Raw genomic sequence first — 25,356 nt, forward strand, 5'->3', positions numbered from 1 at the left:
GAACTAATTTTCCTTTCCTGTACGTACCCGGATCAGTCCAGACAGTGGGATGTACCAAAGCTTCCCTAAACTGGGTGGGACCGAGACAGTCCCGCTCGAAGCACTTGCCGCCCAAAGGAACCAAACACCGGAGCGTGTACATCCAGACAGTAGTGCCAAGCAAAAGTGTGCAGAGACGTCCAAGTGGCGGCCCTGCAAATCTCCTGCGGGGAGACAGATTGACTCTCCGCCCACGAAGTAGCCTGAGAACGCAGAGAATGGACCTTCAGACCCTCAGGAAGCAGATGACCTTGACAAAGGTACGCCGAGGAAATGGCTTCCTTCAACCACCACGCAATCGTGGTCTTAGAAGCCTGTTTACCGCGGTTGGGACCACTCCAAAGGACGAAGAGATGGTCCGATACCCGGAAATCATTGGTGACCTGGAGATAGCGAAACAAGACTCGTTTTACATCTAGCTGACGAAGGTCGCCACCCGCCGTACCCGCAATCTCCTCCGGAGAGAACGCTGGGAGTTCGACCGACTGGTTGACATGAAAAGCGGAGACAACCTTAGGCAAGAAGAAAGGAACCGTCCTGAGAGAAACCCCGGAATCCGAGAAAAGCAAGAAGGGCTCCCGACAGGACAGCGCCTGAAGCTCGGAAATATGGCGAGCAGAGGAAATAGAGACCAGTCTTTAGAGTAAGATCCTTGAGCATAGCGTGGCGAAGAGGCTCGAAGGGAGCCGCACAGAGAGCACGAAGGACTAGGTTGAGACTCCATGACGGACACGTGGCCCGAGGGGGGGGGGGGGGGGAGGTGGAGGTGTCTAACGCCCCTCAGGAAACGAATCACGTCAGGGTGAGCTGCTAAGGCATGACCGTCCACCCGACCCAGGAGAGAGCCAAGCGCAGAGACTTGAACGCGTAGAGAACTGAAGGAGAGGCCCTTAGAGAGACCCTTCTGAAGAAAAGAAAGAATCAAAGGAATCGAGGCGGAGCGCGCAGGGACACCTGCCTCCGTACACGCGGACTCAAAAACTTTCCAGATGCGCACATTGGCCAGAGAAGTCGACTGCTTCCGGGCTCGCAGCAGGGTGGAGATGACCTCCTCCCTATAACCTTTGTGTCGCAGGTGGTCGAAAAATACAGGCCCCTGCCGGAGGAGACGAGGGAGACGACAGAGGCACAGGGGCCTGTCCACCGCTAGATTGATGAGATCCGCGAACCACGGCCTTCGCGGCCACTCGGGAGCGACGAGAATCACCGGTCCCTGGTGGAGCTCGATTCTCCTGAGAACTTTCCCCACCAGTGGCCACGGGGGAAACACGTACAGAAGGACGTCCGCTGGCCAAGGTAGAGCCAGAGCATCCACGCCCTCTGCGCCATGCTCCCTCCAGCGGCTGAAGAACCGATTGGCCTTGGCATTGCGCAGAGTCGCCATGAGGTCGAGGTGAGGAGGACCCCACCTGTCCACTATCAGAGCCATGGCCGCGTCCGAGAGCTCCCACTCTCCCGGATCGAGCGACTGCCGGCTGAGGAAGTCGGCTTGAACATTGTCTTTTCCGCGATGTGAGAAGCCGCAAGGCACTGTAGGTGACGCTCCGCCCAAGCAAGGAGACGGCTGGCTTCTAAGGCTACCAGGGGACTGCGAGTGCCCTCTTGGCGATTGATGTAGGCCACTGTGGTGGAGTTGTCAGACAGGACTCGTACCGCCTTGACGCGGATCAGGGGAAGGAACTCCTGAAGCGCCAGGCGGACCACCAAAGTTTCCAGTCGATTGATGTGCCAGCGCGACTGAGTCTGCGACCATGTTCCCTGGGTGGACTGAGAAAGGCAGACCGCACCCCAGCCCAACAGGCTGGTGTCCGTGGACACTATCATCCACTGTGGAGCTTGAAGAGGCATCCCCTTGCAGAAGATGAGGAAGAGACAGCCACCACTGTAATTCGTCGGCAGTAGAATCCAAGAACGGAAGGACTACGTGGAACTGCTCTGACACTGGCTGCCAACGGGACAGCAAAGCTTTCTGTTACGGACGCATATGAGCAAAAGCCCAGGGGACAAGGTCAATGGTAGAAGCCATGGATCCCAGGACTTGGAGATAATCCCAGGCTGTCGGGGAGGGTAGGGCAATCAAAGTCTGGACCTGATCGATCAGCTTGAGGGCTCGCGCCCGAGGTAAGAAGACCTTGCCTACTCGGGTGTCGAAGTGGGCTCCCAGAAATTCCAACTCCTGGGAGGGCTGAAGCTTGCTCTTGGAAAAGTTTACTATCCACCCGCGAGAGGCAAGGAGCTCCAAGACGAGATCCACCGCCCGCCGGCAAGAGTCTCCGACTTGGCCCTGATGAGCCAATCGTCCAGATAGGGATGGACGAGAATCCCCTCCCAGCGCAAGGCCACCGCTACTACTACCATGACCTTCGTGAAGGTGCGAGGAGCGATCACGAGGCCGAAGGGGAGAGCTCGAAACTGGAAGTCCTGGTTGAGAATGTGGAATCGAAGATACTTCTGATAGTCGCGGTGACTGGGAATATGAAAATAAGCTTCTGCGAGATCGAGGGAAGCAAGGAACTCTCCGGGGCGGACCGCCGCAGTGACTGCCCGCAGGGTTTCCATGCGGAAGTGGGGGATCTTGAGAGCCCGATTGACCCTCTTGAGGTCCAATATTGGGCGGAAGGACCCATCCCTTTTTGGGCACGGTGAAGTAAATAGAATACTGGCCGGCACCAATTTCCCTTTCCGGGACTGGGACCACCGCTCCCAGATCCAGAAGCTTGGAGAGAGTCTGGACCACCGCGTCCCTCTTGGCCCGGCCGCAAGGTGAGAAAAGAAAGAGATCTGGAAGTTCCCTGACGAGGTCGAAAGCATACCCATCTCTGATAATGTCGAGGACCCACTGATCCGACGTGATCTTGACCCATTCCTCGAAAAACAGGGAGAGGCGTCCGCCGAGGTAGGGAACCGAGGAATGGGTCGGCTGAACTTCATTGCGCGGCAGGTTTAGCAGCGGCACGCACGGGCTGGCCCTCACGAAAGGGCCGTCTGCCACGAAAAGACTGCGACCAGGACTGCGCACGAGAAGACCCCCTCGCAAAACCACCGCGCCCCCGAGAAGCGAAGCGACGCTGGCCCCTGAAGCGAGAGCGAGAGGCCGCGAAGGATCGGGAAGACTTAGGGCAGTCCTCTGATAGCTTATGGACCTTGTTGTCAGCCAAGGAGTCCATAAGCTTCTCAAGATCCTCGCCAAAGAGCATCTTACCTTTGAAGGGCAGCGTGCCCAGCCGAGTCTTCGAGGACTGATCAGCCGACCAGTGGCGTAGCCAAAGGAGCCTCCAGGCCGCCACTGCCAAAACCATCGCCTTCGCCTGGACATGGACCAGATCGTAGAGGGCGTCCGATACGTAAGCAGTGACTGCCTCCAGACGTTCAGCTTGTTCTGCCTCACCTGGCGGAAGCTCCAGGGCGCAGAGTAACTGTTGGACCCACTGGAGGCCTGCTCACATCATGAGACTCCTACAGCAAGACGCCCGGACCCCAAGGGCTAGGACGTCAAAGATGCGCTTCAGGTGAGCCTCCAGCTTACGATCTTGTGAATCCTTCAAGGCCGTGGAACCTTCCACCGGAATCGTGGTGTGCTTGGCCACTGCAGAAACATAAGAATCCACCGATGGATATCACAACAGCTCCAAGCCCTCCTCCGGGAGGGGATAGAGCTTATCCATCGCACGCCCCACCCGAAGCACACCCTCAGGAGCCTCCCATTCCCGCAGGATAAGGAGCTTATTGACAGCCTGCACAGCAGGAGAGAGCAGGCGGGAAACCTGCTGCCTTCTGCTTCTCTGGCTACTGGTTCTAGCCCTACTCTGACCAGAAAAAAATAAAAATCTGGTCAACTGCTGCGGGTTAAAAACCCTCTCGGCAGCCAGAGGGGGAACGAGGCCCAGAGAGCGTCGGTCCCCACCCCTGGAAGTGTCCACGGACTCAGGACTATGCAGGGAACCCCCTCCTGCAAAAGGGGCAAAGCCCCCCTGAGCCGGGCGGACGTCTCCCACACAAAAACAGTAAAAGCACTAAAAGGCGGCAAAATTTCCTTCATAGATTTTTTTTTCTCCTTTGTTTCTAAAACAAGCGGGAATCAAAGAAGTACTTGCTTGAGCCTAAAGAGAAAGAAGAGGCTGACTAGCCTACAGCAGAGAACCGAAGGGGAGATGCTGCACCTGCTGGAGACAGACGAATACTGAAGGGGTAGAGGATAGGCTCTGTCCTGATATAAGGCATCCTTCAAGTTTTAGTCTGTCTCCACCTGCTGGAAAGGAGGCTCAACCCACTGTCTGGACTGATCCGGGTACGTACAGGAACTTTTCTTTCGGCCCCCCCCCCCCCCCCCCCCCCACTTTCCCCTATCTAACTCACCCCCCAGCCCTAACTAAATTCCCCCCCTTTGTTTCAAAAGTTACGCCGGCGCGCCATGCCCCACCACAGGCCGCTGTGCCGGAGCACTCGGGACCGCTCCCAGACCGCCCATTTGGGAAAGCCCTGGGACATACGCATGTCCCGGAGCTTGCGTGAGCTGCTGAGCCTATGCAAAATAGGCTCGGCGCGCGCAGGGGTAGGTTTTCGGGGGTTACGTGCCTATCTTACGCGCGTAACCCTTTGAAAATCTACCCCAATTTGTTTTATCAAATGTTTTAACATTAGATGGCTTTGATTCATCCAGTAATTGATTTTCAGACTCTTAGAAATGAAGGTTAAGGTTGCATTTAAATTCTCTTTTACAGGAAATAGTTGTACTTCATCCAGTAAAGAACAAAGATACAGTAAATAAAGATTAAAAAGGGCTGACATAACTGCAGATAAAGACCAAAATGGCCCATCAAGTCTGCCAGTCAGGTGTTTTGGGTCGTAACTGCTGCTCCATGCAGGTTCCCCCCCCAATAGTATAGTTACCATGGTTACTTCAGTGCTGCAGTATAAACTCAGATGTCTCATCATTATGTCTAAATTATCTTTCCAATTCACATAAGTAGGGAGTATTTTAGCTTAAGAAACTGCAAGAAAAATGTTTCACTACATCAAGGGGAAAAGTATCAAAACTGGTGACTATAATAAATATTGTTTATCACCTTTTCTGCCTCTAGTTTTGTTTCCGTGCTGTCATTTAGTTCAGGGGTGGGCAAACCTTATTACGCTGAGGCCACATTACAAGTTATCAAGTGCAACAAGAGCCAGAAGGCGGGGCGTAGTAGGACAGGGCACAACGGGTCCACGACACAGCAATCAAATCTCCACAACTTGCTGCTGGCATTTCAGTATCCAGCAGGCTTAATTAAGCACCATTATTTTTAGCACCCAAGGAGCCCATTCAATCATGAATCCCCAGCCTCTACCAAAATCAGAAGAACCTTCAACTCAACAGGTACAAGGCATTTTCCCAGCTACCACCTCAGTCACAACGCATGCCATAAAGTATAAATAGTAAGGTCAAACAAATAACTAGAAACCACTAAAAGCCAGACTCATATGCAGTGCAATAAAAAACACAGAATTATCACCATTCCTCCTAAAACAAAGTCAAGAAATACAAATCAGTCATAACAGTGATGATACCATACTAATAAAAAGCATATTTCAAAAGAGATGACAGAGACCACCATCTAATAATGATAAAAAAAGCTTTAAACATTTCCCCCAAAATCAAATATTTCAAAACAGCTGACATATCAAACACCAAATAATTAAAACTAATAAGGATTTAAAAAAAAAAAAAAAATTCCTCCTCTCAGTATCTGGAATTTTTTAAATTTCCAGTCTCTTTAAGATTGTAGACTTGGATTAGTAGGGGGAAGGAAAGGCGGGTATACACAAACCTCCTCCTCTCTCTCTTATACACATACACGCTCATGCACCCTTTTACCTTCTCACTCACCTTCAGTCATTCACTCTCCTTCCCTCTCAGTCACTCATCCCCTCAGTCACTCCTTCTCGCAATCCACAGGGCAACTCTTACCTGCTGGAAGAAAGATGGAGCTGCTGGACTCTAGAGAGGATGACAAGTGGCAGGGAAGGGAAGGTGTCACAGGCAATGCAGCAGGCTGTAGCGGCAGCCAGTGGAGAAAACCGTGCAGCTGCATGTGGTAGCAGCTCAGTCCCACCACTGGGTTCACGTGGCTAGAGGCTGGGTCCAGGAGCAGGCTTCCAATCTCTCTTTCATAGACACACACACACACAAGAACACTCCCAAACACACAATTGTACTTTTGTTCATTCTTCAACCCTACTGGCCTGGGTTGAAGTGGTGACCCATCACCCAATCTCTCTCCTCTTCCTCTGAGCCCAGACACTCTGTGCTCCGGCGGACGCCACTGCTACATCTCTAAGCGTCTCCTCACTAGAGGGGGGTAGGAACCCCACCAGCACAGCATTAAAACGCGCCAATGTGCCAACCTCCCTGCTTAAGTATCAAGGGCAATATCTTGGCTTTCGATGAGATCAAGCAAGCAGGTCAGAGCATTGGCAGGATTCAAGAGTGTCCACATAAGCAGGCCAAATTAAAAAGCTTTAAGGGCCGGATCTGGCCCACGGGCCATAGTTTGCCCACCACTGATCTAGTTTTATGAACTCATTTATTCTTAACCCAACCATTCTCTCTCTCAACTACTCTCTCTCCCACTCTAATCCCTATTGCCAGAGTATGGCAAACCTGCATAGTCCAAGATGTCCAGGTTCTCTTCTGCCAGTATTTGCTTTTCTGAGCTGCGATGGGGAATGGACAAGAACTCACCCTTTCCTAGCAGAGGCAAAAACCAGTAGCAGCAGTTTTGTGGTGCCAGTAGGGAACAAATTCTTTACCCCATCCAGTCATTACTGCCTAGTTCTCTGTAGAGGCAGGGAAGCATATTCCTGGTCCTCCACAAATTTCAAATAGGTTCCTGACTGGGGATAAGGTGGTGGTTTGAGGAGGGATTCTGAGTGAAAACAAAAAAGCAATAACTAGTATTAAAATGTGTTTCCTTCCTTGTACCGTACCTTTATCTTGCTCATTTTCAGCAGGTAGTTTCAGCTGATCTAATGCTTGCTTCAGGGAAGATGAAACTTTTAATTGTAATCGTGTCATTGGTTCATCTGAACTATTAGAAGGAATTAAAAAAAAAGTTAGAGAATAAAAATGTAAAAAGAATGTGCTAAAAAAGCCAAGCTGCTTACCTGTAACAAAGGTTCTCTGTACCCAACAGAACAAATCAGCCACATGAGCAAGTGACATCTGTAAGCACCAGGACAGAAAAGCTCTCTCAGAAAACAGATTTTTTTTTCTGAGTATGTACAGGTGTAGCACATAGCTGCTAGCACCCAAGTCTCCTCAGTCTATTTTAAAATCATTTATAGCCCATACCCTCCAATCCTCAGGGCAGATTACAGGAAAAAAAATCACATAAAATAATGAACATTAAACACAAAACATAATTCAACTATCAATAGACAGTTTGCCTAACTACTGGAACATAGGAAGGACCTGACAAAAAGGAGGATTACTCTGCCAGGAAATCTTTGAAGGCAATCCTGAATAGATAGGTTTTGGGGGTTTTTTTGTTTTTTTTTAAGATCTATGAATCAGAGACTCCATAGCTGCAATGGTAAAGTATTTCAAAAGGTGGAGCCCGCTATGGAAAAGGCTCTCCTTTGTGTGGAATCCCTGCGAGCCCGACATGGAGAAAGAACTGAAGATTAGCTTGGTAATCCTAAGAGGTGGGTGGGACTGTTTGGTCAATTTGTCCTGATTACCGACAAACCCTGTTTTAGGTAGTCAATATCGCTTTCACATGGACAGCAGGACAATAATCAGCCATACAAGTGGGGACTCCCAAGTTGAGAGCTGTATGAAAACATGTTATGTTTTTATCAGCAGTGAAAACATGCAACCTTTAAGTTGATAGAAAGATAGGGAAATGAAAGAATTAACTGAATAGGCTCGAAAGCTACTTGATCAAAACTGTTGGAAGCAAAGTGAAGACACTAAAGAAGATGGCACTGTTCTGACCTGATGAGCTTTCACCTTACTCTGAAGTTATTGTTTTATTTAATCAGGACAAGAGATGCCATCAGAAATCCAGGGGTTTTTTTTTTTGTTTTTTTTTTTTTTTTTTTTTTTTTTTTTTTTAATGAAAAACCATGTTTGTCTGAGCTAAAGATGAACAGTAGAGAAATTTTTATATGGACCTCTAACTAGAATAAAGCTCTTCTACCGACCACCATATACACACAGCCTGCTTGCCCTTATGGATGTGTGAGCTCAAAAAAAACAAAAACAATATTGACACTACAATGGATTCAAGTGAATTTGAGAAGCCATTTTTTGTAGAAATTTAGGGTTTATTTTCAAAACTGTTGTGGACAATTTAGTTATACCACAAATATGAGTCTAGAACTTGCCACTTTGTTTATTCTCTGTGCAGGAATTACAGCTACAAAAAGTAAAACTTTCCAAGAAAGGAATTTTAGTTCTGCAGTTGGTAGAGGCTTGAATGGTAATATCATGAACTGAACCAGAACTAGGTTTGGATCCCAAGGAGAAGGATTTTTAACCAGGGGTTTAATATGAGTTAGGCTTTTTATGAAACTGGTAACTATAGGTTGCTAGGAGATCAGAATTATTCCTAAATTCTCATAGTATGCTTTAAATAGCAATAAGATGAACCTTGACCAGGTTAATTTCCAATCTTGAGTCAGACAGGTTTAAACAGGGGTCCTGACTGACCCATGAATTTCAAACAGAAAACGTTTTTTGTCTAATAAAGTTGGAAGATCTTCTGGTAGAGCATTTTCTTTATTCTATAAATTCCTTATGTCAGTTAACAACTGCATAGAAAACTAGTTAACTCAATAACCAAGCGTCAAACCCAAAGCCTAAAGGTCTGGAATGCCAAAGATTGAAGGTTGGGATAAAGCAAATGTTGCTTACCTGTAACAGGTGTTCTCACAGGACAGCAGGATGTTAGTCCTCACATATGGGTGACATCACAGGATGGAGCCCAATCACGGAACACTTTTGTCAAAGTTTCAAGAACTTTGACTGGCCCCTACTGGGCATGCCCAGCATGGCACTAACCCTGCAGCCAGCAGGGGGTCCCCCTTCAGTCTTGTTTAAAAGCTATAGGCAGTGCCGAAAAATAAAATAAGAAAGCATTACGAACCCAACACCGCGGGGCGGTGGGTGGCTCCAGGCCCTCAAATAACTCTCACCACCGATGAGAGGCGAAACGGGCCATTGGTGTGACCTGAACTGAGGACGCCATGTGTCCCAAAAGGATGAGAAAGTGGCATGCAGTCGCGAAGTGCTGAGACTGCAACTGGTGTGCAAGAGACATGAGAGTGAGAGCTCGCAGTCGAGGCAGAAAAGCCTTTGCTTGCAAGGTGTCCAAGTCTGCCCCAATGAATGAGAAGGTTTGAGATGGGACTAAATAGGATTTGTCATAGTTGATGAGAAATCCTAATGAAATTAGAGTGTGTAAGGTTAGATTGAGGGACGACAGAGCAGCTTGCTAATTAGGAGCCCTGATTAACCAATCGTCTAGATTATTATTATTTATTTTTATATACCGACATTCAATCTGAGATATCACATCGGTTTACATTCAGGTACTGTAGGTATTTTCTCTACCCCCAGAGGGCTTACAATCTAAGTTTTGTACCTGAGGCACTGGAGGGTAAAGTGACTTGCCCAAGGTCACAAGGAGCGACAGGACTCGAACCCTGGTCTCCTGGTTCATAGCCCACTACTCTAACCACTAGGCTAGGGGTAGACGTGAACACCTTGAGTCTTGAGGAAGGCTGCATCTACTACGAGGCATTTTGTGAAGACTTGTGGCGCAGATGCTAGGCCGAATGGAAGCACTCTGTACTGATAGTGCTTGCGGCCTACTAGAAACCTCAGGTATTTGCGATGAGATGGAGTTATCGCAATATGAGTGTATGCATCCTGGAGGTCCAGAGAGCAGAGCCAGTCTCCTCTTTGTAGAAGAGGAAGAAGCGAGCCTAAGGTTACCATTTTGAATTTCTCTCGCTGGAGGTACTTGTTGAGGGCCCGTAGGTCCAGAATAGGACAATGCCTCCCGATTTTTTGGGGATTAGAAAGTACCGGGAATAGAATCCTAGGCCGTGCTGAGAGTAGGGTAGGGTTCTATTGCCTTGGACTGGAGAAGGAGGGAGACCTCCTGATCCAGAAGGATGGAGTGATCGGATGTTCTCCACGTCAGTAGAGGTGGGGAGTCCGGTGGTACGGAAAGAAAGTTCAGATGGTAACCCTGAGCAATTACCGCCAGTACCCATTGGTCTGAGGTGACTGAGTGCCATACGTTGTTGAAGTGGCACAGTCGACCTCCCACTGTTTCCGTGTCTGACGAGACTGGGCTTTTTGAAAAGGTCTCGTGGAACAGGATCTGGTTGGTGGCAGGTAGGACTTCTTCGGGCGTAAGAATTACTTCTTAAGAGTCCTTTCGGAAGGGCTGTTTTGAAGAGTAGTCAGAAGGCATCAGAGAGAGCTGTCTTAGGGTCTCATGATGGTCCTTAAGTTCCGCCACCATCCGTTGAATCTGTTCGCCAAACAGATTATCTCCTACACAGGGTAGGTTGGATAACCTGTCTTGTACCTCAGGGCAAAGGTCGGAAGACTTGAGCCAGGCCAATCTCCTTGCCGAAATAGCAGCTGCAGATACCCTAGTAGCAGTGTCAAAGATATCGTAAGATGATATGATCTCATGCTTGCCCGCCTCAAAACCCTTGTTTACTAGGGCTTGGAGCTGATCTTGAAATTGCTGAGGCATGGAGTCTGTGAAATCTTGTATCTGCTTAAAAATGACACTATTATATTGGGTCATATGGAGCTGATAAGCGGCAATTCGGGACATGAGCATTGATCCTTGGAAGACACAGCGAGCAATGGCATCTAGAAACTTCTGTTCCTTGCCAGGGGGAAAAGAATTGTGAGGCCTTGATCTCTTTGCTCTTTTCTGTGCAGATTCTACCACACAGATTGGTGATCCAATTGAGTTTTCTGAAAACCCGGAGCTGACTGCACCAAATAGGTAGTGTCAGCTTTTCTGTGGACTGGAGCAATGGAGCCAGGATGTTCCCAGTTCTTCTTGAGGAGATCTAGAAGAACCTGGTGGATAGGGATGGAGGTTATTTCCTTGGGAGCATCCAGGAATTGTAGCAACTCCATCATCTGATGTCTATCATCCTGTTCAGTCTGTAATTGGAAGGGAACCAATTCAGACATTTCCTTCACAAAATTTATAAAGGAAAGGTCCTCTGGAGGAGAACGCTTTCTACTTTCAGTGGGTGAAGGTGGTGAAGGCAAATCATCGGTGTCTGAGGAGGAATCATCAGTCCAGGTATCATAGGGATCAGCACCTGCCCATCTAGGAACTAGAGGACGGGGTGGTGAGATACCAGAGGGTCCTGGTCTAGGCTCTGAAGGAATCGAAGGAATAATTGGAGGCACCGATGAAGGCTTCAAAGGCACCGGCGCAGGCATAGAGGGCATCGATGGATGGCTCGGTGGCGCCGACTGGCATGTCAGCACCAATGATTGGTATCGATGGCTGAGGTAGAACTCCCGATGGAGGGATGCGGAACGATGTTTCTCCTCCCGATGACAGAGTAAGCGGGGAGGGTACAGGAGCCATCGGCAGCCCAGGGTGCATTGGTGGAAAAGCGGCAATGAGCGCTTCCGTCCTGGAGAGCAGCGGTGCCAACGCTGCCGGAATCGGGTCGGTGGGCGGTTCCACAATCGGTACCGGTGTCTGTGCCGGAGGAACCTGGAATCGTTGCATCGCCTTGTTGAACCAACTGGTCCAGTTCTTCTCGGAGACCTGGAGCAAGCAGCCCCAGCTCCGGAACAGAAGGAGGAGGCAGAGGCATAGCCGGAGGGACCACCGTTAAAGGCGGAGTAGCGGCTCCCGATACCCTGTCGGGTGAGGGTTGCCTCGGAGACCCGGTCGCCGAAAAGGTCAGTGCCTTTTCTGGACGGGGTTTCTTCGACGGCGGCTTGGACGATAGCGAGGTTGATGATTTCGCTCCCTAGATGGTCCGAGACTTTCGATGGCGATGTTTGTCTCTACGATCCCCTCAGTCCTGAGGGGGAGTAGAGGGTGTCGAAGGCCGAGATGTCATCGATACCAGACGGTCAGCTGGTGGTCGATGCTGGAGCGAAGTTGACGGAGCCGGTTCAGACAACGTCCATGCAATGGACGGAGTCGGGGTTTGAGCATGGAAGAGAAGTTCCATCTTCTCCATTCTGGCCTTGCGACCTTTTGATGTTTTTAGGGCACATTTGGTGCAGGTCAAGACATCGTGCTCTCGTCCAAGACACATTACACAGTCTTTATGGGGTCTGTGATGGACACGGTGCGATTACAGTCCGGGCACCGACAGAACCCCGACGCCATTGCAAAAATTGAGCCGCAGTACGGTCGGCCAGTAGGCCGCGAGGGCCAAACTCGACTGTAATCGACAGAGACCGGGTAAAAAACTTACTGGAGTGCCGTGGCTTGAAAAAGTTGAAGGAGGGACCCCGGTGGGGCAAATTAACTTTTAGCAATTCTGTGAGGAAAATTCCTGTCAGGAATCTCTGCAGAGCTCTTTAACCGCGAGGCTACTGCTGCGCGGAAAAAAGAAGACTGAAGGGGGACCCCTGCTGGCTGCAGGGTTAGTGCCATGCTGGGCATGCCCAGTAGGGGCCAGTCAAAGTTCTGGGAACTTTGACAAAACTGTTCCGTGATTGGGCTCCATCCTGTGATGTCACACATATGTGAAGACTACCATCCTGCTTGTCCTGTGAGAAAAATTAATTTGTATTTGACACACAATGTACAAAGTAGAAAACAATACGATTAATTCACAATAAGTGTGTGTGAAATAGTAAGTAATCCCCTAATTTCCTTAGCACAATTAATTGGCTAACAAGAATTAATTGCTTAAATAACTGGGTAATAAACGACCCTACAGAGTAAATCTACATGTCAATTTATGCATCCTATCCTATATAAACGTCCAAACAGTTTTGAGTTTGATCTTCACCATAAAAGTTAGTGGGAACTCATACCACAGTCAAAAAGAAATTTTAAGGACCTACAAAAAAGTAGCTGATAATCATCTGTCTGGATGGTGTTTTGAGAATTTCTAAACATTTAGGGATCTATCCATCTACTGTCAGATAGTGTGCAAATGAATAAGGATGAAGACGACAGAGACTCTACCCAGGAGCAGTTATCCAGCCAAGTACACAACTGCAAACTGGAAAAGTTAACCAGAAAGTTACAAAGAAACCCAAACTAACATGTAAAGATATGCAAGCCTCATGCCATGGCTGATATGAAATTTTGTGTGTCAACCATCAGGAATAAAACTGAATGGGAATGATGTTTGTGAGAGGACAGCCAAGAAGAAACCACTGCTCTCTAAAAAGGAGCACTGCTGCCCACTTCATACTCTCCACATAGCTTCTTGGTGACCCATAAGACTTCTATCCTATGGACTGATATATAAAAAATTAAACCTTTTGGTCACAGCAACAAAGGTTTTGTTTGGCAAAAACCAAACACTGCCTTCCAAAGTAAGAACCTCATCCCAACTGTCAAGCATGGTGGTAGAGTTATGGTTTGGAGCTGCATCAGGACTCTGACAGCTTGCCATTGATGAAACCATGAATTCTGCTTTATATCCATAAATTCTAAAGGACGATGTCAGGTCATCTGTCCATGCACTGAAGCTGAACTGAAAGCAGGGCATGTAGCATAACAAGGATCCTAAACATTCAAGTAAAACTACAACAGAATGGCTAAAAATATTTCATGTTTTGGATTGACCATATTAAAGTACTGACCTAAACCCTACTGAAATGTGGCAAGACTTGAAGAGAGATGTTTATGCAAGGAAGGTCCCCCCAAATGTCAAAGCTGAAAATTTGGTATGAAGAATAGACCAAAAATCCTCAAGATGATTTGAGAGACTAATCAATTACAGGAAACATTTAGTTGAAGTTACTGCTGCTGAAGTTGGTATCACCAGTTACTGAATGAAGGCTCTGTATATTTTTCACACAAGAATACTTATTGTTTAATCTTTTTGTCAGTTATTTATTCAATGGGATTATCTTCCTCTCTTAGCAGGTTTTATATTGGGATTATAATCATGTTTTGAGTATAACCTGTGCTAAAATACAGACCATCCTAGAGAGTTCACAAACTCAGCATTGTATCTCAGGTCCTAGATAGGAAGGAGGCCACCTGTTTTCTATGCAACTAGTATTTGGAGTAAAATCTTATGTAGTACCAGGACAGGTTCCACTACACTGGCAGTTGGGAAGGCTGACAGGTCTTGTTGGAGTTGGAGCTGTTCTACATTTATGAAGTGATTCTTTGGAGGAGAAGTTTATTGGCTACGTTATTGTTAAAACTTTTGTTCGATGTAAACAGAGTTGATTTGATCTGCATCAAGAAATTCGGTATAGAAAAACCTTAAATAAAATAAATTAAAGCAATATCCCTACTGAATTCTTTAAAATCCAATGGTTTGTATCACAGACCATAGTAGGCTGAAGTGTTAAAGCCTTCTACACCGAAAGGCTGTTTAGATCTTTAGTCAAAAGCTAGGATTAGATATTTTAGTCAAAAGCTAAGATTAGATTTTGATTATATTTGTTGGAGAGGTTTTGGCTGTGTTCTATCCCTATCATGTGGTGGCCTGCTCATCTATTGTTGCAGGTGAGCTCACTTAGGGGCCGATCCAATTGTGCGCAGAAAACAGGGACTCAGTGTTGAGCACTCGTTTTCTTAATGCATGCCCAGACATTTCTCCTGGACGCGCGATCCTATATTTAAATGAGGGGTCACGCTAAAGAGGAGGCACTAGGGACAAGTGTGCGTCCCTAGCACCTCCTTGGCATCGGGCATAGAAGAGGTAGCTGTCAAGCGGGCTGGGAAAACGGATGCTCAAACTACGAGCATCTGTTTTTTCCCATTACCGGCATATACACCTACAAGATACATGGCCTGGACCGTGTATCTTGTGTGAGTGTTGGGCGTCCAGAAATTTAAATTTTTTTTACCATACCATATTTATTTGGTTCCTGCTACTTAGTATCACAACGATACTATTAGGAGGAATCACAGAAAACAGGATTTTTCTTTTTTTTTTTCCATGTGCCCTTTAGCACGGCACACCTTTACGCCAGCCCTGGCAAACTGCCAGGTCACGTCTTGTAGCTTTTGCAAGGAATATATACATGCATAACTATGTGATAGCTCCCCATATGCTGATGGGCAATTATTTTAGATGTTACCATAGCCAATAGGAAAATCTTTACCATGGTGTCCAATAGCTGGGCATCTTTTTTTTTTAGAGAGATTCTAGAATGTTTTGAAATACTTTGCTTTTTTCAAAGCTGATTCCACTACTACAGGCTCATGAGTGAGTTGTATCTTTTGATGACCAGGTCAGGATTGAACTTTGTATATGAAATCTAACTTCCTTGCTACTGGTAATGTAGACAAGGCTGTTTACCACATTCTTGTCTGGAGTTTCTATAATAATCTGAACTGAACAGCTACTACTGGATATATTTTAGTACACCAAATATCTTCTCTCCATTCTGATTCCTCCTGTAAAATATATTTTTGTCATTTTTGGGACAACAGCAGGATACAACACTAGTGGAGATGTACTTCTGGGAGGCTGTGGAAAAGGGTTCAATCAAAGATGTGGACTCTTGCATCAAACTAGTATGACAGTAGCATACGATTGTGATTGCTCCAATGTGTCAGATAATACTCTCTCCCATTCTAATAAATCTACATCTCTCCCACATCTCTCCCATTCTAATAAATCTACACTGGCTGCCAATACAATACAGAATCCTACACAAGTCCTTCACTATCATCCATAAATCCATCCACTCCCTAGCCCCCCTCAACCTCCAAATCCCCCTCAGACTTCATTCATCATCCAGACCCATCAGAGAAGCATACAAAGGATCACTGACTGTTCCCCCAATTAAAGCGACACACCATATTACACTCAGAGACTGGGCCTTCTCTACAGCGGGCCCTGCTCTTTGGAATTCCTTACCACCTAACTCAGACTTAAACCTTGCCTGCTAACTTTCAGAAAAAGGCTTAAGACTTGGCTATTTAACAAGCCTTTCCCCGAGTCTAATATCCAAGAAGAGATCTTACAGCAAACAAGCCATACAGTTTCTTCCACCCTTTGAGTGACCTAACGAGACAATGTAAATATTAACCACAAAGAGACATTACTGCACAATGTAAATAATCTACCTCTGTAAAGTTTATATTCATTCCTCTCTACTCTTATCTCCTTCATTCCCCAGTTTCAACGACCTTGTTATATTGTAACTTTTTTGCTTCTTCTGCACTGGTTAAAAGAACAAAGTTTTCACACCCCTGTTATTTGTAAACCGGCATGATATGATTGTATCATGAATGCCGGTATAGAAAAGCCTTAAATAAATAAAAATAAATAAATACTATAGTGGGTCTTCTGAGGCTGTCCTATCAATTCTGCTCTGCTCTGGACTGGTAGGGTGGAATAGTAAATTGATTTCAGATATTAAGGCCAAAAACTCCAAACTGGGAGACATTTGTTGTAAGTAGGATGGAGGTGGTAAAGAATCTGGTATATTAGTAAAATAATTTTTGATGAAGTCAAGCCACATTTTCCTTATGAAAGGATACTGCTGTGTGGCAGAGGGAATCCCAGTAGAATCTCTGTGCTGGGATATATTTCAGCATAGGCAGTACAGGTAGGCAGAACAGCAAACATAGTGGTTATGTTGATGATATAGTCATCTTGTAGGAGCAGTGGGGCATCTTTTAAAACCTAGCTGAGGCAAGGTTGAACAATTTTGAGAAGGAACGTAACACTAATAGAAAATTTACACTTTTTGGGGGGAGATTTGTAATAAGAAAAAATGAATAACCGAAATACTTTGGCAATGGAAAAATAGGCTAAACTCAAGCAAACAATTTGATGAGTGGCTGAAGAGGGCAAAATAAATCAGCTTGCATACATGGAAAAAAAAGAATGTGGAGACTTGCAAAGCAGTGACTACATGGTAAATACCTTTGTATGCTCTGAAAACCTAAGTTTTTTGATCTCTGTAGAAAAACCTTTCTGCCCTGGTGCTGTCAAAAGATGTTGCACACTTGTGTGGTTGATTACTGTCCTGCTTGTCCACAGAACATTAAAAAAAAAAAAAAAGTTATGTTAAAGGTTCAGAATATGGACCCCCTTTTCTTGGTCAGCTTAGCAAACAATCAAGCAAAAAAAAAAAAAAAAAAAAAAAAGGAGTAACGTCAGACCATATTAATTTCTGCTTACATCCATTGGAGAAATTATTTACCTGATAATTTCGTTTTCCTTAGTGTAGACAGATGGACTCAGGAAAAATGGGTATTGTGCTCTCCTGATAGCGGATGAGAGACAGATTTCAAAGCTGACGTCAGACTACATATACCCGTGCAGCATGCTTAGCTCGCCAGTGTGGATATATGTTGCAGGTACAAAAACTTAGATTGTAAGCCCTCTGGGGATAGAGAAATACCTACAGTACCTGAATGTAAACCGGTGTGATATCTCGATTGAGATCAAATGTAGGTATATAAAAATAAATACACACACACATATATACACACACACACACACACACACATATATATACACACACACATTCACATATGGACTGTAGAGGTTGCCCCGGAGGAAATTTCCTGTGGGGATGCCGAGTTGGAAACACTTAGGTCCGGAATGCCATCATCAGTGGTTCCTGATCCCTCTCCTGGCTGTAGAGGGTCTTGGTTTGGTTCTCCCTGGTTCTGATCACACTGCTGGCACAGGAGGGATTCCAATCCAGGCTGCGTGGCTCTTAAGTGGCAGGCTGGGCAAAGGAAGGGTCCCTTGGCTTTCTTGGCTGGCGGTGCCATTATTTGTGTGCGTGTAGGGCTTAGGAACTCGCCCATGCGTGGAGTTATGCACGCGGATGCACTTAAGTGTGAGCGGATGCGCAGAAGTTATGCGCACAAGTTGTACGTGCGGGCAACAGAGTTTGTGCGCGCGGCACAGTTATGGTTACATGCTAGGAAATAGACCATTTTAACTTGGTTGAGAAAAAATAAAGGTCATATCAAAATACTGCTTACAGATGTGTATATCTAAAACAGAGCTACAGAACTCAAAAACAAGAAAGTTTTCCCATGATTTGGGGCTTCACGTAATTGCTACATTCCATGAATTTGCTCAGTTTCATTTTTTATACATAGCACTGGTAGCATGTTTAAAAAGCACTTGAAAACCTTTTTGTTGCCACAAGCTTTTGGGGCAGCTGGCTAATACTATTATACAATATTTCTAACTCTAGATATGAAGGATTATCATGTCTCGTACATGTTATCGTTTTTAAATATGGATGTCTTTTGTAACTCATTGCCCTGAGTAGTGTGCTAGAAATAAATCTCATTTCTTTTTATTATTTCACAATCACTGTACAAGAAACCTAAGTATATTTAATCATTCACACAGAATTGTTTAACTTAACAGGTGTTCAAAGGCCAACAGGATGTCAATGCTTACACGAGTGACATCAGATGGAAAATAACCACTACAAATTATCCAGATACCATGAAAAATAAATGGTGAAAAATCACAATTATATAAACCAAATAAATTATACCCATATTTATTCTTCCAATTACCCATTCGGGGAAAAATAAGGGGAAGACAAGATAGGTGCAATCATGCATCTGGGATGCGGTAATCCAAAACAGCAGTATGTGATGGGGGGTGAAAGACAAATGGACATGTGCATGGACTGAGAGAGGGTCCTTGGGGTGATAGTAGCTGGTGATCTAAAAGTGGTGAGGCAATGTGACAAGGTGATAGATAAAGCCAGAAGAATTCTGGACTGCAAAGTGGAATAAACAGCAGGAAAAAGGAGGGGATAATGACCTTGTACAGGTTCTTGGCGAGGCCTCATCTGGAGTACTGTGTTCAATTCTGGAGCCCATATCTCAAAAAGGATAGAGACAGTCCAAAGAAGGATGACCAATATGGTGTAGAGTCTGTATCAGAAGACTTATGAGGAGAGACTGAAGGATCATCACCACCATTTACAAAGTCATCCATCAACACGCACCGCTAAAATTACAAATTCCCTTCAAAAAACACACCACTGTCAGACCAATTAGGGAATGTTACAAAGAATCACTACATGTTCCACACGCCAAAACCTTCCAACACAAATCCTTCGAAGACAGAGCACTATCAACAGCAGGACCACGTTTATGGAACTCCATCCCATCCGAGCTGCACCAGGAACCGTGCCTACTAACTTTTAGGAAAAGGCTAAAAACCTGCTTTTTAAAAAAGCCAATCAGATCTCAGACTGATCCATGCTACCTTCATCCCATAATTTCGTCATCTCATGTTACCGTCATCCCAAAATCCCAATGTAAATACCATTACTATTTCATCTACTTCATCCATGACTTCTTTCAGTCCACGATTCCATACAGACTTGGATTTAATTTTGCATATTTTGTAAATATTCTTTGTAAATGTGTTTTTATCAATCATTCTCTTTTATTCTTCTTGCTCCTCTCCCAGTTGTATACTTCCTTGTTTATTGTAACTACAATTCCTGCACCAGTTTTAGTTGCTAGAGTTCTCTGTTCAATGCACGACTTGTTAAATGTAAACCGGTTTGATGCAACCCTGGGTCGTGAAAGCCGGTATAGAAAATAGTAAAGTTAAATAAATAAATAAATAAAATATATATATCCTGAAAGAGAGGAGGTGCAGGGCAGATATGAAACAGACATTCAGATACCTGAAAGATTTTAATGATATTCAAACTTCAAACCTCTTCCGTTGGAAAGGAAACTGTAGAACTAGGGGTCACAAAATGGGAATTTGAGGCGGAACGACTCAGAACCAAGAGCAGAAAATATTTCTTCACAAAGTGGGTGATGGATGCCTGGAATGCCCTTCTGGAAGAGGTGGTGAGGGCAAAGTCAGTAAACAAATTCAAAAGGGCATGGGATAAACAATGCGATCCCTAGAAGTTAACAATGGAAAAAAGGGTGCATGGAGGTAACCTGCAGAGAGAGGACGATACTACTCTTAACAGAAGGCATGGGGATTACTACCCTTAATCAAATAGCCTTTATGCTTTTAACACAACTGCAACATTGTTCTCTGTTTTGACAGCAGAGGCAAAGGGCAAAAAAGGGGAATTGAAATCACCCAGCGCTGGGCCCCGACTTAGAATGGGGTATGGATACACAGACATTAAGCAAAAAGCTCAGGATCGCTTTTACGTCCAAGTCCAAAAGCAAAATATTCAAGCATTGCCTGAATTATCAAGAAGGCTGCTCACCCCATAAAAATGTTGCTAGCAGTAATTTTATTTTAAAATCATTTTCATACTGCATCACCACAAAAAGGTCAATGCGGTTTGACCCTACATGGGATTACACATATGAAAGCTTATAGAATTATGGGACAGAATAGGTTATGAGTACAAGGTTATAATAAAAAATAAAAACAAATGGTTTAAATGTAAAAAGGATGGAGATACATTGATTGGCTAAAGGACACTAAGAACTATTAGGCAATTCCTTTCTGCATTAAGCAGTGTGTAATACGAGTATCTACCCATCCTATCGTTCCTTTTTTTCTCCTAGATGGGCAACTGGAAAAAAAAATATTGGTACAATTTGGTTTATATTATTGTGATTTATTTCACCAATTATTTTTCATTGTATTTGATATCAGATGACAGGCATGGAAATTTGATTTCGAACTTTCTAGAAACTTTTGAGCATGCCCTACTGGGCATGTATAGAGTTCTATATGCATCCAGAGGCCCCTAGAGTCTAATTTAGTTTAGAATTACGAAAATGGTGTCCTCACACGTAGGGAATCCCTGAGACGACCTTATTTGGAACACTATGTTTAGTTTTGGAGTCTGTACCTTCTGAAGGATATAAATTGGATGGAGACAGTCCAATGGGTGGCTACTAAAGTAGTCCACAATCCAACACACTTAGGGACTCCCAAAGTATTACCATAAATATACAATATCAATTTAAACTTATTTTCAATATCACCTTTCAAAAATGTTTATATCCTTTATTATTACATGTCACATAAACATATATTATATCACATTTAATAAAACAACCATTAAATACATCATTTAAATTACATTAAACACATCATTTCTAATGACACCATATTCAACAGTACATATACATCAATACATATACCCCTCAACATACATGTATATTGTCACAATATCTATATTCTGATGAATTCAATGTTTAATCACAACTTTGAATGCACCCAGTCAGGACAAGTCCTAACTAATAATCATCATTTATCCCAACCCTAACCCCCTAATTTCACACAATCACACCCATTCATCATTCATCCACTTAAAAACTATATACCCCATAAAAGTGAACTTATACCCTTTATATTGTCATCTAATGGTATATTATAATGATTTTATGGCAGTTATTGGACAACTGATTCTCAATTCTTCACAAACACTATTTGTTGTACCGATCACCCCAATCTTTTTCAACGGATGTTTTGACACCTGTTCCACCTACCTCCAGCTCCCCCGCCAACATTAGAACTTAGCTTGCACATGATGTCACCACAATCTGATTCTGTGCTCGTTCCCCTCAAAAGATTTATGGGCACTGCCCAACAAAACAGGCTCGCCACATGGTCAGCAGAAAGGGAAGATGAACATCGTAGTCCTGAGCTTGCTGGATCCAGTAAAACAGAGAGAGATCTGGAGCTCTGACCCAAAGAACCAAGTTGAGGGTAGCCACTATAGAATCAAGGAGCTGGAGATAATCCCAAGCCCTAACTTCCGAGAGAGGAATAACACCTGAGCTAGTAGGTTGGCTGTTCACTCCTCTGTCAAGATGACTCTGACCTTGGTATCAAAGCAAGCTCCTAAATACTCCCAAAAACTAGGAAGGAAATCAAATTGCTCTTTGTGAAATTTACTACCCAACTCAAGCCTTCTAGGATTTGAAACCTTCTGGCTAAGGCTGACTGGCACTGCTAAAATGACTTGTCCATTATCAACCACACATCCAGATAAACAATACCTTCTCTTTGCAAAAGCTGCAATCACCATAACTTTGGTGCTGTATTAAACCCAAAGGGAAGGGCTCTGAACTTTAAAATTCCAGATAATGGAAAAAATGGAGAAACTTCTGGTGATTCTCCTTGGCGGGAACATGAAAGTAAGCCTCTGAAAATCCAGGGACATAAAAGGTATTCACTTTGCCTACCTGCCACAATGATGGAGCAAGAGTTTACATACAGAAACAGGAAACCTAAAGACCTCCAAATGACATCTTTTAGATCCAGAATGAGCTGGAAGAACATATCCTTTTTCAGAACCATGAAGTATATTGAGTAACAGCCTAAATCTGGAACCACAATCTCCCCAAGTGGCCTTTATCGCCAACCTTTTACATTCTGAGCCACAAAGCAGCACCATAAAGCATCAGAAATAGAAATGGCAAATTCTAAGGAATAATCATGCTGCATAAAATCCAGGATCCAATGGCTGAAGAGATATGGGTTGATTCCCAAAAAACCTGAGGCAGTTACCTACTGTGATTATCCTGGAAAGGACCTGCTGATTCTCAGTGGGCCAAAACAAGACCCCCTAGAAAATCAGGTGTGTCAGTCCTAGACCTTCTGGTACCATAAAAGGATCAGTTTCCATCTTGAAACTTGGTCACCAGGGAAAAAAAGACTTTCCCTTGCCTGTAGCTCCAGGAATCACTGAAGAGACCAACTTCTGCCAGCCTAGGAGAACAAACTGACTCTATTCTCTAGGAGCTTCTGCTTTAGGCTCTCTGAGAGCCTTATCTAACTTTTCTAAATCCTTCTCAAACAAAAACTTCCCTTTAAAATGAAGCTTGCTGAGATGCGTCTTGAGACATCATACATGCTACCCAATTACACAGTCATAAAAGCCTCTGAGCCGAAACAATTGACCACGAAGAAAGCCAAATATAGTCGTATATTGCAACTGCCAAAAAGTGGCCCTGGTGCCTGACCAGACTGCTTCTGGACTCAGAGCCTTTTCACCCAAAGCAACAAGGTGACTCACATGATCTCCACAAATGAAGGATTAGACTGCTAAAGCCACTTTGAATACCCCTTGAAGTAATCTTGATCTTTCTTTCCTGAAGTTCTTTAAGGACTGTGCATCCCCTCCCATCCCCCAATCAAACAATTCAACGTACTGATCATGGCCAAAAGCAAAGCATTGACACTAATCTTTTCTGTCCTCTGAGGTAGAGGATACAGTTTGTTCAAAGTCTTAGTCTCTGTGAGACCTACTTTTGTGCGACTCCTATTACAACAAGACCATATGTTTCACCACCTTGTGGAAGAGGAAAATCCTTATATTTCTGAAGTCCTCCATAAGGGGTCACCTTCAAAAGACTCCCTCAGCTCTGGAACACGACTTCCATAAAGCAGAAGCAACCTGGGAGATAAGAGAAGGGGTTCTTTCCTAAAATAGTCTAGTGACCAAGGAATCGAGGGGAGACACTGGGAGCAGGACCCTCAGATAGGCCCAAAACATACCTCACCAGCTTAGAGTGTTTGGTGCTTAAAACCCCACGATGGCTAGTCAAGGTCACTGGCCACACGAACCCTGAGGCCCCCGCCTACCCCCTAACAGCACCCTACGTGACACAAAGAACCTGGTGCAGCACCAATGCAACTTTAGAAAAAAATGCCCATGGAAGGGGGAAAGATACCCAATGAGGCTCCCAGAACTCTTACCCTTCGAGGGCCAACAGCAGATGGCCCTGGATTTCTGGATGGGAAAGATCTGTGTCAGAGAAGATAGGCCGGGCCACCTGCAGAATAAAAAATGGCAACAACTCTTACCAGTATAGTGCTGGATATAGAAGGGGAGGCGTGCTTGCCTTGCTCGGTGGCTTTCCTACACAAACCAGACTCCATCATAGCCAAAGAAAAGAAAATGGTGCCCAGCCACCTCAAGGGTTTGCTGACATCACTCACTTCCGTCCAACTACAGGATAGAACTTGCTCAACACTACCCCCCTCCCCCACTTCAGACATCTGCATGCTGTTGAGCCTCAGCTGCAGCAGCCATTTAACTACCTTGTGCTTTTTTTTTTTTTCATTTTACCAACACTAAACAGGAGAACAAGTAAGGTGTAGGGGTGGAGTGGAGGAAGAGAAGTTCAGGAGGCAAAAATAGGTAACGGATACAATAGAGATGTCTGCCCAGGGGAGCTTCTGAAACCCCCCAAAAACGTCCAGCTCACCCAGGCCCAGATGGAACCTGGGGAGCTACCTGATCATTCAAGGAGCGCACAGGGAGTCCCTGGGAACCAGGACTGAAGGCCTGTTCTTCCAGAGAAAATCACAAAAATAGTTGCCCAAAGAGCAGCTTTACCAGGAAATTCAATTTGAATAGTGTTGCCAACCGGGACATTAGCTCTACCAGGAAAGGGCAAGAACCTAATTCCTGGAAACAAGGAATCCTGCTGCACCAGCCACCTTCTGAAAATGGAAACTACTGGCAAGTGTTTGTGCTGTTCCACTCCTTATAGCAGTGATGTCACCGAAAAGGTATGATAATCTGTCACGATTTGCTGGTAGTGTAGCTAAGGTGAAATGTATACTTACCAGATTATTTCCTTTCTTTTAGTCCTAGGAGATCAGTCCACACGTGTGGGATTCCCCTGCTTGCCAGTAGGTGAAGGCAGATAACTTTTTCCACACTATTTTTTTTGCTTATGTCACTCATGTTATATATTGTGGGATAGCTGGGAGGTCCCCAGTAGCCTCTTGCTCTAGCCTATTAGATTGAGGTTCTGTTTTAAATTCCTCCCCTTTTTTTTTTTGGGGGGGGGAGGGTACTTGGATTGGTCTGCTAGGAGTAAAGGAAAGGAAGTTATCTGGTAAGCATACATTTCACCTTCCTTTTTGGCCTGCAGACCAGTCCTCACCTGCAGGATGTATCCGAATAACTAATTCGGGTGGGCTGAGGTCTCAGAGGCCCCCAACACTATTTTGCTAAACTTCAGATTCTCTTCTACCGGCAGGTCCTGCCTATAACATACCCCCAGTGAAAGTACCCCAGGAGGTATATGTGACCAACCACCCTACAAATATCCTGAGGTGTTGCTGCCCTACTCTCCACCCACAAGGTTGCTTGAGCTCTAGTAAAGTGGGCACACAAGGCCCCTCAGGGCTGCTTCCCCTGTGCAATATATGCTGCCA

General features: G+C 45.1%; 1 protein-coding gene across 2 annotated transcripts in view; it reads right to left on the reverse strand.

Annotated features, from left to right (window-relative positions):
• Positions 1 to 25,356, reverse strand: part of CHORDC1 (cysteine and histidine rich domain containing 1) — a 160,060-nt gene that overhangs the window by 67,689 nt on the left and 67,015 nt on the right. For both annotated transcript variants that reach the window (XR_003856844.1, XM_029602299.1), the window contains exon 5: positions 7,009 to 7,109. Coding sequence is in view for 1 of the 2 variants with exons in the window: in XM_029602299.1 (XP_029458159.1) it covers positions 7,009 to 7,109 (101 nt within the window). In the remaining variant the exon portion in view is untranslated. The remainder of the gene's footprint in view (positions 1 to 7,008; positions 7,110 to 25,356) is intronic.

Source organism: Rhinatrema bivittatum, chromosome 5, assembly GCF_901001135.1.
Source record: "Rhinatrema bivittatum chromosome 5, aRhiBiv1.1, whole genome shotgun sequence".
In the NCBI taxonomy this organism is placed as follows: domain Eukaryota; kingdom Metazoa; phylum Chordata; class Amphibia; order Gymnophiona; family Rhinatrematidae; genus Rhinatrema; species Rhinatrema bivittatum.